The sequence below is a fragment of the Thamnophis elegans genome, chromosome 4, assembly GCF_009769535.1.
Source record: "Thamnophis elegans isolate rThaEle1 chromosome 4, rThaEle1.pri, whole genome shotgun sequence".
In the NCBI taxonomy this organism is placed as follows: domain Eukaryota; kingdom Metazoa; phylum Chordata; class Lepidosauria; order Squamata; family Colubridae; genus Thamnophis; species Thamnophis elegans.
In genome coordinates this window covers 87,860,796-87,873,957 of record NC_045544.1, presented here as the reverse complement: position 1 = coordinate 87,873,957, position 13,162 = coordinate 87,860,796, and the positions used below count along the sequence as shown (strand labels likewise).

Genomic DNA, 13,162 nt, shown 5'->3' with positions numbered 1-13,162 from the left:
TATCTCTAAAACATTGTATCTATTCCATGTAGCGGATTTTTTTTTATCTTGGATCACATTGGTACACTACCTATCAGAGACGCTAGTAGCAAATATTCTCGTTTCTATTCTATTCATTGTTCCTATGCAACAACGTTATTTTCTGAAGCCACAGAACAGACAGAATATGGCAAAAGAGACCGTTTCTAGGTTGGCAAAGCAGTGAGACAAGACTGTATACTCGCCCTTTATTTATTCAAACTATATGTTGAATATATATTAAGAAAAGCTGGATCAGAAGTTGTGAGAAAAATTATTGTTGTTGATTATGCAGTCAGCCAAATGTTAGACTGGATTTGGCATTTTTATTCACCTACTGAATCATTCTAAAGGACTTGGAATAGACAGATGTTGTTTGATGACATTAAACGTATCATGGCAGGATATATTTCAGGTAAAACTGCTTTTTGCAATAGACTGATAAAGATTTAGTCAGTGATGATGGTGTTCCACTGGTAATCCAGATGTTGTTAGTTATTTAAAATAGTAATTGGTTTTTGCTATTATCATTCATTTGATTTGTAATCATGCCCATTCTAAATAACTAATAACGTGAATTAGTGAATATAGCTATCTGCATCAGAATACTTTAAAATACAATATGCAATTTCAGTGTGAGAGTCTTATTAGTTGTGTAATTGTTAAAATTTTATTTCCCCCACTAGTAGGCAGAAAATGGCAGATAGTGAACAGTTTTAATTCTGCTGTTTTCAGGTACAGATTTGGAAAGTGGAATTTGTTCCCATCCAACAATTCCTGGAAGGCAGTCTCCTCTTTTGCCTGCAAACCATGTGACCATATCAAAAGGAACAGGATTAGTGCATACAGCTCCAGCTCATGGTATGGAAGATTACAGTGTAGCTTCTCATCATCAACTGCCCATGGTACTGTGGTCTTATTTTGCTTTGTTTTTAATCTATGTTTTTCCTGCTCACACCAAAACTATCATGTATCAAAGCCTTTCAAGTTGAAAAGGATGAGTGGAAACCTTTTAAAATCATTGTGTAGCTACCTGAAGTATAGCTAAAAAGTGAGAAAGAAGGTATAGTAGTAGACTTTAAATCACATCCTACAAGGCTTTTCTGTTGCCTACTCATCCCCTGTCTTTTATGTATAATGCCAGGCCTGAAGGTTGGAGAACATCCTGAAAGTCATTGATATGCACTTTGTGCACACTGAGAATTGTTGCAGTGTTCCATAAAGTTTAAATCTGGGTTCTTTTAAGCAGATTTGTAATTATATAGTGAGACTTCTCTTATCTTACTTTCCCTGCAACTTTCCAAATCTGCTACAACTCTTTAGAATAGATTTCAGAACTATGAATAAGGGAGGGAGAATCACTGCTTCCAGATGAATCCATTCCATTGGTAGCGAGGTATAGTCAAATGCAAATTATGGGAACCAAGGCTATTTTCTAAGATAAATATTATAAATTTTAAACGAAATAAGAAAATGGTTTTCATTTGCTTTTGGCTTAAAAATTATATTTCCTCTTAAAATGGGTAACTACTTGCCAAAACTAATGCCGCTGCAATCATTAAAATATTTCTTGTTACTTCTGAAGATGAAAATGTTCTGGCTTACTTTGTAGGGAAAAAATATAACCTCAGTAGTTTAGGGATAGTTAGTCTAATCACATCTTTGTGAAATTATATTTGCTGACAAATTTGAGAACTTTTTTTTTTAACAAAGGTTTAAACAATTTTTCTTATCCAGGACTGTCTGGTAGATGAAGATGGACTTTTCACAGAAGCTGCAGGTTCAGAGCTCCAAAAGAAAGCTGTTCTTGGAGAAGGAAATGAGACTGGTTTGTATTGTATTTTGTACTATAATTTGGGCAGGGGAAAAATAGTGATCTATTTTCTTAAACCAGAGATAGGCAATTTCTTTTCTTTTCTTTTTTTGGCTGCCCTCAGTTATGCATAAGCCATGAAAATCTTTATATAAATTACACACACTTGCAAACACACACACACACACACACACACAGTGTATATCAGTATTAGTCAACTTTAAACCAAAACTACATGGGGCTGCCATTACTATTTTCACAATGCCTGTCTTTTCTCTACCGAGTAGACTTCCAGGGGATGAACAGAAACTTTTGTCAGAGGTCTGAATTGACTGCCCACAAAAGATTTCTGAATTAAAGCTGAAAATAAGTCATATATTTTTACTCTTCCATAGTCATTGAGATGCTTCAAGCAGCAAAGAATTTATTGAAAGAAGAGAAATATGTACACAGCTATCCCTATGACTGGAGGACTAAAAAACCTGTGATTATTCGGGCCAGCAAACAGTGGTTCATTAATACAGAGAATCTCAAGACTGCTGCTCAGGTATATAATGTGTTTCTGATAGAAATGGACCTCTGTCGCTTTCATTACACTTTATGATACATTATTGTTTTTTTATAATTCAATTTATATCATCCATGATATGCATCGTATCTACTGAGTAACTTCAGATTGGGCCACTAAAATTTATACTGTACTTTTTTCCTCCTTTTTTTCTGTTGAGCAAAATTGGATAACTCTATCTCAAGAAACCTGCTAAAATTCTGGCCTCACCCACTCACATCATGTTATTACATTACTATCCACAATCTCTAGAGCTCTCTGAGTCTCAGTTGTTAAAAAATAAAGAAAAAGTATAGTCTCCAACTGGTAGAAGACACTTAACTTCTAGCTTAAATGATCAACTATATGAATCTTGTTTCTGCACACCAGTAGGTGGGGTGCTGACTTTGGGGCTGTATGCGTTCAAATGAAAGCATGATATCTGTCTGCCTTTCATGTAAAAGAATTTATAGAGAACTGACAGATTAAAAATCACACGACAATAAGAAGCACTTATGAAGAATTAAATGGTGTTGGGCTTCTTATTATTTTAGCAACACTTGTGGACATTGGTTGAATTATTACATGCATAATATTTGAAATATTTTGAAACTGTTCATTTGATTATCAACTTACCATCAAGATTGGTATACTTTTCACCATTTTTATTTTACTATAACAATCTACTAAAGAACAGTGATCCCTCTTCTTCCCTTAGCATCTAACCTTTGGTATTTCCCTCATATCATTTGTGTCTTTTTCAGGAAGCATTAAAGAAAGTAAAAACTGTCCCAGCCTCAGGAATGAACAGAATGCTAGAAATGTTGGAAAGACGGACCTATTGGTGCATATCAAGGCAGAGGTGCTGGGGTGTCCCCATTCCAGTTTTTTACCATAAGTCAACAGGGGAGCCTTTAATAAACAAGTAAGTATCTCATCAACCTATTTTGGGGGAAGGGGAAGGGAGGGAAAGATAATAGTTGATGCAGAAATACTGTTTTCATTTTTCAACAGAGCAGTAATTTGCCAAGTAAATAATGCAGTGTTGCACCATTTTTAGCATCTGCTGTTGTTCCAGGCATAGAGTTGCTTTGGTATGGCTATGAGATGAGTTGATAGAGCAGCTTTGGTATGGGTATGGCATTTGCAGCTCCTATTCATACGTGACCAAAAAATTATTTCCAAACCCCACCCCACCTCAAGTTGCCTCAATATATATTTGGAATCAGTGGGTGTTTTCACTCAGAGGTTAATATGGAATGTAATCCATTCCAGAGCTGGTATGGGATATAATGCTTTCTGGGTTCTAAGTTCATTATTAAAACAAGTGAGGAAGCTTTTGTGATACAGCAATTTGTACACACATTTTTATATATCCCAGTGAGGACAAAGTAGTGGTGTTTCAAAACAAGTAATTGGTGTGGGTGTAAGAAACTAGCTAGCCGAAAATACATTACAGTGAGTAGAAAAAGTACTTTTGTCTTCGTAAGATTGCACAGGTGCCAATCCTTTTCACTGGAGACACACACACACACACACATACACACACAAATCCAACCCGAGAGATAAAGGATTGTTATTATTTCTCAACTGGACAAAAGTTCTCCAAGTGCAGTATTTTATTTATATGAATAGAATAATGCTATTACTCATAACGGGTGCAAATAGAGAGATGTGCTTGGGACACTATTGAAAATTATGTTAAACCTGATGGACCCATAAATACATATTGACAAGCAAACCTAAATGTTTTGTGACATTCCTTCTAGTGTTCTCTTTTTTATTTGTACTAAAAGTATGTCATAGGGAGCACGGTGGCCTACCAGTTAAGGCGCTGAGCTTGTTGACCAAAAGGTTGGGGGTTCAAAATCCAAATACTATATGAAAGGATGAGCTCCCATTTTTGCCCCAACTCCTGCAAATATACCGGTACCAATTTGAAGTCAGGCAAATGCAAGTGGATAAATAGATAACACTTTGGTGGGAAGATAACAATGTTCCATGTGCCCCAGTCATGACTGCCACATGACCTCGGAAGCAACTTCGGACAATGCTAGCTAGCTCCCTTGCTAAGAAACAGAAATGAGCACTGTCACCTAGAGTTGGAGATGACCGGACAGGGGAAACCTTTACCTTTTTAAGAGTGTGTCATATTGATTGCATAAGTCTGTGATGTAGCAAAAGGCCTGCTCACTTTCTGCTCACTATGACTAATCTTGCAGCAACTGTTGGTAATGTTGAGAATAGGACAGGAGAGGTACGTAATGCATACTTCATGAGGCTGCTTTTGTTAAGTAAAGGAGGCCCAGTGTTTCTTTTTATATCAGAAATGGAGCTGCTAAACCAGTGTTTTGCTCTGTGATGTAAATCCTCTTTTCTCAAGCAGTGGGTCCAGTTTTGGCCTAACTCTTAATCTCCACTCAAGTTGATTAACATTCTAGGAATCCATTTATTTCTTTTTAATGCTTGATCATAGTAAAAATAATTTTCTACTTTTATTTATAAACCATATGGAGGGTTTCTTGAAATCCAGAACAATAGTGCCCTCTGTTGGTGAGTTTACAACTGCAGTATTGGTGTTGCAAGGAGAAATACATTTAATAGTAATTTTAAATGAAAGAAGGGATACAATAATGTGTTAGCATCCCTTTGCATTCCTCCCAAGTGAGTGAGTCTCCTAAAATTTGCCATCAGAGGCCCCTTTTTGAACTTTGGGAAAGAAGATTAAGCAACAAAATGTGTATATTTAGTCTTGCAGGAGCTTAAGCCATTCTTCGTATTATCCATGCCCTGAAACACTCACAAAAGAATTCTGACCGTACCACAGTTGAAATATGTCTGTTGAGATGCTATTCAAAATATGGTAGATCTCCAGATCCAACACAAGTTGCAAACTCAAAAGACTCATTTTTACTGTTTTACAGTAAAAATTTACAGTAAAAATTACTGTTTTAGAGAATCTATGTCATGTGACTCCTTCAGTATGTGATTGTTCTGGAAAAGCTGTGTATATTACATATACCATTGCTGTCTTTTTTCAGAGAGAACTATAGATAGAAGCAAATGTAGTTCAAAAACAGTAAAGGGTAGGTTGGGGAGGTGAAAAATAAAAGAGGAATGGACCGATGGAATGCAGTGAGAAGAGGAACCAACTATGGTATGGATTTCTTTGTTATGCAAAGAACAAGGTGCTCTATACATTGGAATCAGAAGAAATGTTAATACCGGTAGAGAGACTGTGATGGTCCAGGATGCAGTATATATGCTTCTGGGTTTAAAAAAGTGCATGTGTGTGTTTGTGTGTGTGTGTGTGTGTGTGTGTGTGTGTATTAATGAGTTACTTTGTAGTGAAAATATGTCAAGTTTTTTGTTTTGTTTTTTAGTTTTTCTTCTCATCAGAGTAGTGCTGCTACCAAACTGCAGGCTTGTGTAGGTGTAATCTTATATGTAACATGTGCCATTAATCTGAAATGAAGCTTCAGACAATTAAAACTTGGGACAAAATACCTGCCAGAAAAGGAGCTTTTTCCCTATGGCAAACCAATGTTACCTCACAGTATTGAAAAACCACAAAAATGAAGGCTATGATATTTATATCACAGGGCTCTTGGCTTGGAATGGTAATGGGAAACACAATTCTCATTGTAGATTTATTTACGTTTATATATCGATTTCTAAAATGCTTCCTAAAATAACCCCTAGGTAATATACATTATTAAAGAGGACAACATGTAAGACATAATTCCATTTAATGAAACAATACCAGTAAAAAACATCCAGAGGGTAAATGTTAACCATCCCTGCAGTAACCCTTGATCAGTATTGAATGAAATAAAAGTTCTAGAGAAAGGAGCTTTTAAAATCTATTGGAAGATGGGGTGGGGGAAGAGAATAATGAAGTTTTTAGGATTCTTAGAAATTCTAGTTCATTCTAGTTGTTCAAATCTGGTATTTGATCATTCAGTAACTGGTGAGAGAGAGGCAAATGAGACCAAATGTTTTTGGACTAGATATTATTGGTTGTGCTGTACCCTCCAACACAACCCAGTCCTAATCTAGCCTGCCGGCTTGTCCAGAAAAAATAAAGGAGAGGATATATCAATTGCTTCTATGAGAAATGCTTTCCCATTTGTTCATGATTGGGGTGCTCATGGTTGGCTGAATGCAAAGGGCGAAAAAAAAATGTTTTTTGAGCTGGGTTTAATTGATGAAAGGAGAAAATGTGTTTGTCGGTGTTTTGTGCATTATAAGAACCTACCAATTTGAGAGTAAAAGACTTGCTTGTTCCTCAGTGCATAGTTGTAAAAGAATTTTAAGACATAGCTCAATCTTTTTTTTAAAGAAGCTTTGTCGTTGGTTTGCTTGTATAAACTGCCAGGGTTCTGATTTTAGACACACCTTATAATTTTCCCTTGTATGACGGCTTAAACTCCTCCTTGAGCAAATATTCTGCAACAGATACAGGTAGATGTTTTTAAGAGCAGGGTTGAATAAGAAAGGTAACCAGGGTTCACAGGCAGAGCAATTTTCAGTGAAGCGCCTAGTGCTGGGAAGTCACTACATTTCTCACCAATTCCTACTGGAATTAGTGACTTTGATCTAGTTTATTAGGTTCTTACACGAGTGCTTTTAGTAGTATCATCTACATCAGATAATTATGACTACTGAAAAAATTATGCTCTTGTGCTCTCTACATTTTTAAAACACGTTAGTAAATTAAGAGGTTTGAAAAATAAAGAATAACAGACTTTGTATGATTGAATAGATGTTGTTTGTGGTGAAGAAATTCCAGGATAATGATAACAAAACACGGATAAATCTCCCTGTCACAGAGGAGTCCTTTTCAGACCACGAACGTCGTAATGGGCCAACTTCTATTAGAGTTTTTGAATCCAGAGCAGTTTTAAAAGAATGGCTATGCTTTATCCATGTTAAATATTTCTTCTGTTGGGTTTTAACATTACACGGGCTAATTCTGGTTAATGTGAATATGCTTAAGCTCCTAAAGCCATTCAGTCCATCAGTTTATCACTAGTAACTATGAACATCAGGCAAGAATTCAGTGAGACAAAATTAAATGGACAGCATAAATATTATAAGTACAGCAACTCAGTTCAAATCCTGAATGTGCTGTCTTGCTAATATGTTTGTCCATTTATATAATTTACATTAGACACAGGTCTTTTTATAAAGAACCCTTTAAATCACCAGAACAAAATTTTATCTCTTCATAATTTCTTCAGAGAGAAAATAAACACATGTTATGGAGGCACCATTTAATTTTTCTTTTAAGTTGCAAGCCATAGCAATACACTAAGAGGATAAATCATTAAAACATAAAGAGGACTTTCATTTTTAAAATTAACTTCCTTCATTGATATTGATTCATGCATTTTAACATATAAACGCGTGTTCCTTGTAGAGCAGTGAACATGCAGAGTATTGGCCTACAGAAATGACAGGCAGACTTAGATAGCACAGTCTGTCAAATCATAGGTCATTACCCTAGACCTCATTTCAGGGGAGAAACGTTCATCGAGTCCTCCAGAGCTCTTTTGCTGAATAGATGTTTTTTATCTGAAATAACCGGAAGACTAGCCTTAATTAAAAAAAAAAGATGCTCAGAAAGAAATAAAAAGTACGAACTTTACCAGTAGAGGTGGTACGTAGGTAAATACAAAGTTGTAATAACAAATTTGCTTGAATTTACTTCTTTTTGGTATAATTTACTTCTTCAGTCAATAGATCAGTGGCTTTCAAGAGTAACACCACCTCCACTGGAAAGAGGCTTATTCCACATGGAGTTGCTGTTACACTTGATAACACTGCTTAAGATCCATTAGTTATCTGCCTCTCTGAACCTACATAGGGAAAGGAAATTACCATTCCTTCATTCTATTGCAATTCGGTACTTTCTCCCCTACGGATACCCAAAATGAATGTGGTGAGAATTTGAGACCTTATACATTACTGCCACTCCATGAGTACGATACAAATTGGAATAAACAGCAGCAGGTGTCAGTTGTCCAACAAAGGCTCTGTAAAAATAATGGAAACTGAGTTTGAATATAGATAAGTCTTTCTAAAGAAAACAACCCTCTGATATTGTGATTAAGGGCATGACATTTTCGGTTTAATAAACATTAAACTGATTAAAACAGAAAGATGTAAGTTTAGGGACGAAACATACCTTTGAAATTAAAACATTGTGAAGGACTTACGTTTAAAGCTCAGTGCAATAATTTATTTAATTATCTTAATCTAATGACGCTATAGGTCTTAAATATTTTCAGCTTTAAAAAGAAAATACCACAGATTGGTATAGACTAATCCTGAATAATTCTGAATACATTTAAAAACATTCATGGTAAAAAGTAATATGTTATACAGAAAACCTGTAATTAATATAAATATTTATGTTGGTATGATTCAAGCTTAAGTTGAATTACTTTATTTGCTAAATCAGCTTCTTTCTTCATGCTCCAGTTTAACTTGAAAAGCAGGTTAAAATTTGTTAAGATTTTCCAAATTGCTGCAAGTTGCTGCCCTTTGCTTAAAAAAAGAATACCTTAAATCAGCTTGAATCATCTAATCCTTCGACATGTATTACAGTCACAGTGATCCAGAGTACAACTACATTTTATAAATGGACAATATCACTATTCTTAAATAGTTTCAAAAATCACCTGCATCTTACATAAAAAAGAAGTTACCTGGACTCCACGCTGTTAAGAGGAGTGAGGATGGTCAGCATCCGTTTCTGTCCATGCCTGAAAAATATCTGAATGCTGCTTAATTTCCCACTAAATAAGCATTTGGCATAATCAATATCAGGGTTCAAAATGATTGGCTGGCGTCATGGTAGCGTGAATTGCCCTGTGGATTTCCAGACTAGAAACCTGGAGAATGACACGTAATATGAGTTCTGCCCAATCTGGCATACAAATATAGGGCAAAGTTTTACAGCAGGGCTCTTGTTGCTTACACTGTGAATTATGGTTCTCAAACTGAAACCTGCCATTTGCAGAGTGATAAGTCGTTATTTGAGGAAGGTGTTGAATTTACACTGTAGAGAGAACTTTTAACTTAAGATTTTTATACACATTGTACAGTTGAGAACAGGAAACATATATCTGATATTTGTAACCATTTTGGCAAGAGCCACAAGAATGGCTTCTAAGAGAAAACAAACAGACAAGTTTTGGAAAGATTTTAAGGATAATATAATGTATATTCCTTGGAGGTCTAGTAACATTATGAAATCAGCAAAATCATTGGTTTTATAAGGGCAAGAACAGCTATTAATGATTACAGTTAATAAATAAATCAAGTTTATATATTTAAATGTTGTAAAGCATTGTGAAGCAGTATATAAGTCTGAGTACTATTTCTGTTGCTATATTAATTATAATTTTATTTATATTTATTTTTATTATAACTATGTCAACCACACATACTTTTTTAATTATAAAAACTCTTTCTTTGGAGACTATATCTTGTTTTATACAGTATGTTAATTCTAGTTTCCTTAATAAATAAATCTGAAAATAGATACTGGCTTCTGAGTTTAAGGAATTTGATATACCGTATCCTCAGCCAAATACTCAATTTTAAAATATAGCTACAAGCATTTCTTCCCTCCCTGTAATTATCTTTATACAGACAAAATATGGCATTAGAACAAGTCATTTTCCATGAAAAGAACCTGGAAGATAGAACTGGAATATAATTTTTATTGTGAAATCTTGAAAGACTCGTTTTAGGATTAAATCTCTAGATATGGGCAACCTTCTCCCATAAAAGGCCACTTTTTTAGTCACGCAAATTTGGGGACCTTGTGATTTTTAAACTACATGAAGCTACAGGTTTGATTAAGGATTTAATTTGATTTTTAAAAAAGAGTGCTGTTAAATAATTTGAGACTAACTTCAACTATCTTTGTAGGATCAGGACAATATCCTCATCCCATGCCTCAGATGACTTTTACAGACTTGATGTCTTCATTCACTTCCTTATTAGCCCATCATGGCAAATAAACAGCATTTTGGAAAGGCTGCTCTAGGTTTTCTTTCAGTCATTTCCTCTTCACTTGAAGACAAAGCATAACCTATATAAGTTTTTCATGAAGTATTATGGGAGAGAAACTTGCAGCTGCAACAAAAATTAAAAATTATTAGCTGCAAGGGGGATGATGGTGATTTGATGACCTCATAAATGAGAAAGAGTAGAATTTTAGCCCCTTTTTATGATGCTGTTTAAAAAACAAAACAGTATTTTAAAATTAACAAAGGCGTATATCATCAGGCTTAGACTTAATGTTAGAAAAGCATAGAAAATTTATAGAGAATCATGAAAATCCATGATTCTCTAATGGATTTAGGTGGGAAACCTCGTTGAGATTTGGAAACCATTGCAAATCAAAAGTTGGAGCCCTTATTTAACTGGTTAGTAGTATAAACATGGCACATCCATAGGAAGAAAAGTTCAAGAGTGCTAAGATCGGGTATTGTTAAACTGAAGTACTTTGATTAGTGATCAAAGTGTGCAAAAGTAGTTTTACACAGTTGTGTTTTTTACTCACTTGCTATTTCTTTCAGGCCTTTCATTGTTTATCTTGAATAGATTGTCCATAATGTGTTTAGGAAATTGTAATTGTAATTTATACTTTAGCCTTTTCTTACATGTGAAAACATTTAGTGACTCCTGGTTTTTCCAATTAAATGTCATCTACAGAACACAGATTAATAATTTCTTGTCTTTCTGTCACTGATTCCCTTTTTTTTCCTTGTAGAAAAAGCACTGAGAATGTTATTAAACTAGTGGAGCAACATGGCAGTGATGTCTGGTGGACACTTCCTATTGAGCAGCTTCTTCCCAAAGAGGCTCTGGCAAAGGTAAATTTGGGGATAATGGAAAGCACTCTATGAAGCTATGAACTACAAAGTGTAGCTGAAATCTGGAATTAAGGGGCAGGATTCAGACAATCCAGAAGCCTGGCAGATCAAGGGCTAACTTGGATCTGACTTGTAGTAGTGACCTAATCTACTGAAAGTGATGCTGCTGTAAGGTTTTGGGGACTTACCAACAAGTACAATAAAGTATAGGCCAATGTACTTTGAATGTGAGCCAACATAGAATAACTGCATTAGCAATTATTTCTGTGAAAATTATTTCCCAGATCTACCCAAAGGGTATAACATGAAGCAGCAGAGATTTAAGGCAATGTCATAAGCACCTTATATGTATACCTGTGTATGTGTGTATACAGTTACAGTCAGATGAAAAAGTTACATAATCAGGTGGAACGGACTGTACACCAAGGTTTATTACATAATGTGGTAGCTTTTAAGATGCCAAAATAGGATAGTCTCTTGCAACAAAAACAACATAGGTTCATCTTTCTAATGTGCATACAAATGAACATCCAAAATACAGCAATGTTCTCTTATTCATGTTGCCATTAAAAAAAATAGTGATTATGCTGTTACTGGTCCTTTGGTGCGGAAATGGAAGAATTTAAGTTGTCCTTATTTTCTTAATTCATATATTTGTAACCCATATATTTTTAAATCAGGCTGCTAATGATATCCAGGAATATGTACAAGGACAAGATGTGTTGGATATTTGGTTTGACAGTGGAACATCTTGGGCTCATGTTTTAGGAGGTAAGAAGTTCTAAATTCAAAAGTATATCAGAATTGCCTGGTAAATTTTAAACATAACTGGACTTGCATTTAATGAAGGAGCTATAGAATCAGAATCATAGAAATGGAAAAAAAAACTTTAGAGGACATGTGCTTGGTGAAGGATCCACTGGATTATCTCTGACCCGGAAATATATTAAGCTACATCCAGAGATTGACAATTTGGAGAAAGGTGTTTTAAGATGACAGTGTGTTACTCAACTTTCAGGCAGTACAATGAATTTTGAAAATACAATATAGAGAAGACTTAGTAATTGTAAGCATATATAATACAGATCACTTGTTTGAAAATTGTGGGTGTAGATATCTTCTAGTTGATCACTTCTCATTTATGTAAAACAGTTTGTAGAACTAATTTTAAAACAATCCAGATATTTTTTAGCACAATGGTAGGAAGCTCCAGTGCAGTTTGGAATCAATTTAGTGTAGAACATCAACTGCTTTTGAACTTTAAACCAAGAGTACACAAATGTTTGATAGCAATCTTGTTGAATTGTAAAACATGTTGACCCTGGATTATTTTTTTTAATTTCCTTGAAACCCAGGGAAGCAATAGTATCATCAAGAATGAATTTATCTAACGACTTCTTGCACTTTGATTTGAAATTATTAAGCTGTGTAAAATTCACTGTCATTTAACTTACTTGATGTTGTAAAGTTCTTACCATATTCAGAGAAACCAAAAAGATATGAAACTTGAGGTACTAGGCATGAAAGGTTTTACAGTTGGAGTTCACACGTTACATTGTATTTTGGTCATTTATTTTTCCTTTCTTGCACATATTACTTAAGCAGATTCAGAAGCCAAGTTATAACGAATTAAAAGCTCTGATAGTCTTCTCTAGCCTTGTCTGATCATGCAACAGCCCTTAGCCCAGTTCTGTGCTAAAAATCCCTGCCCTATAGGTATTTGCTTCCCAGCCATGCTAGAAAATTTCACTGGTTATTTCAACTAGTGATTTGAGTTTCTATAAATTCCTCTTTCATTTACAAACAAAATAAAATCATTAGAATGAAAGCTTACCCATGTTTGAGACTTTAAATAGGATTATGAGATTAAGTTATATATTCCTGGTCCTG

At 34.8% G+C, this 13,162-nt stretch overlaps 1 protein-coding gene across 1 annotated transcript in view; it reads left to right on the top strand.

The window, feature by feature from the left end:
* The window catches only part of IARS2 (isoleucyl-tRNA synthetase 2, mitochondrial), a 33,084-nt gene that overhangs the window by 7,499 nt on the left and 12,423 nt on the right, over positions 1–13,162 (top strand). Inside the window, exons 9-14 of the mRNA XM_032215484.1 lie at positions 754–923; positions 1,756–1,846; positions 2,227–2,378; positions 3,143–3,303; positions 11,170–11,272; positions 11,953–12,043. Of these exons, the coding sequence (XP_032071375.1) occupies positions 754–923; positions 1,756–1,846; positions 2,227–2,378; positions 3,143–3,303; positions 11,170–11,272; positions 11,953–12,043 (768 nt within the window). The remainder of the gene's footprint in view (positions 1–753; positions 924–1,755; positions 1,847–2,226; positions 2,379–3,142; positions 3,304–11,169; positions 11,273–11,952; positions 12,044–13,162) is intronic.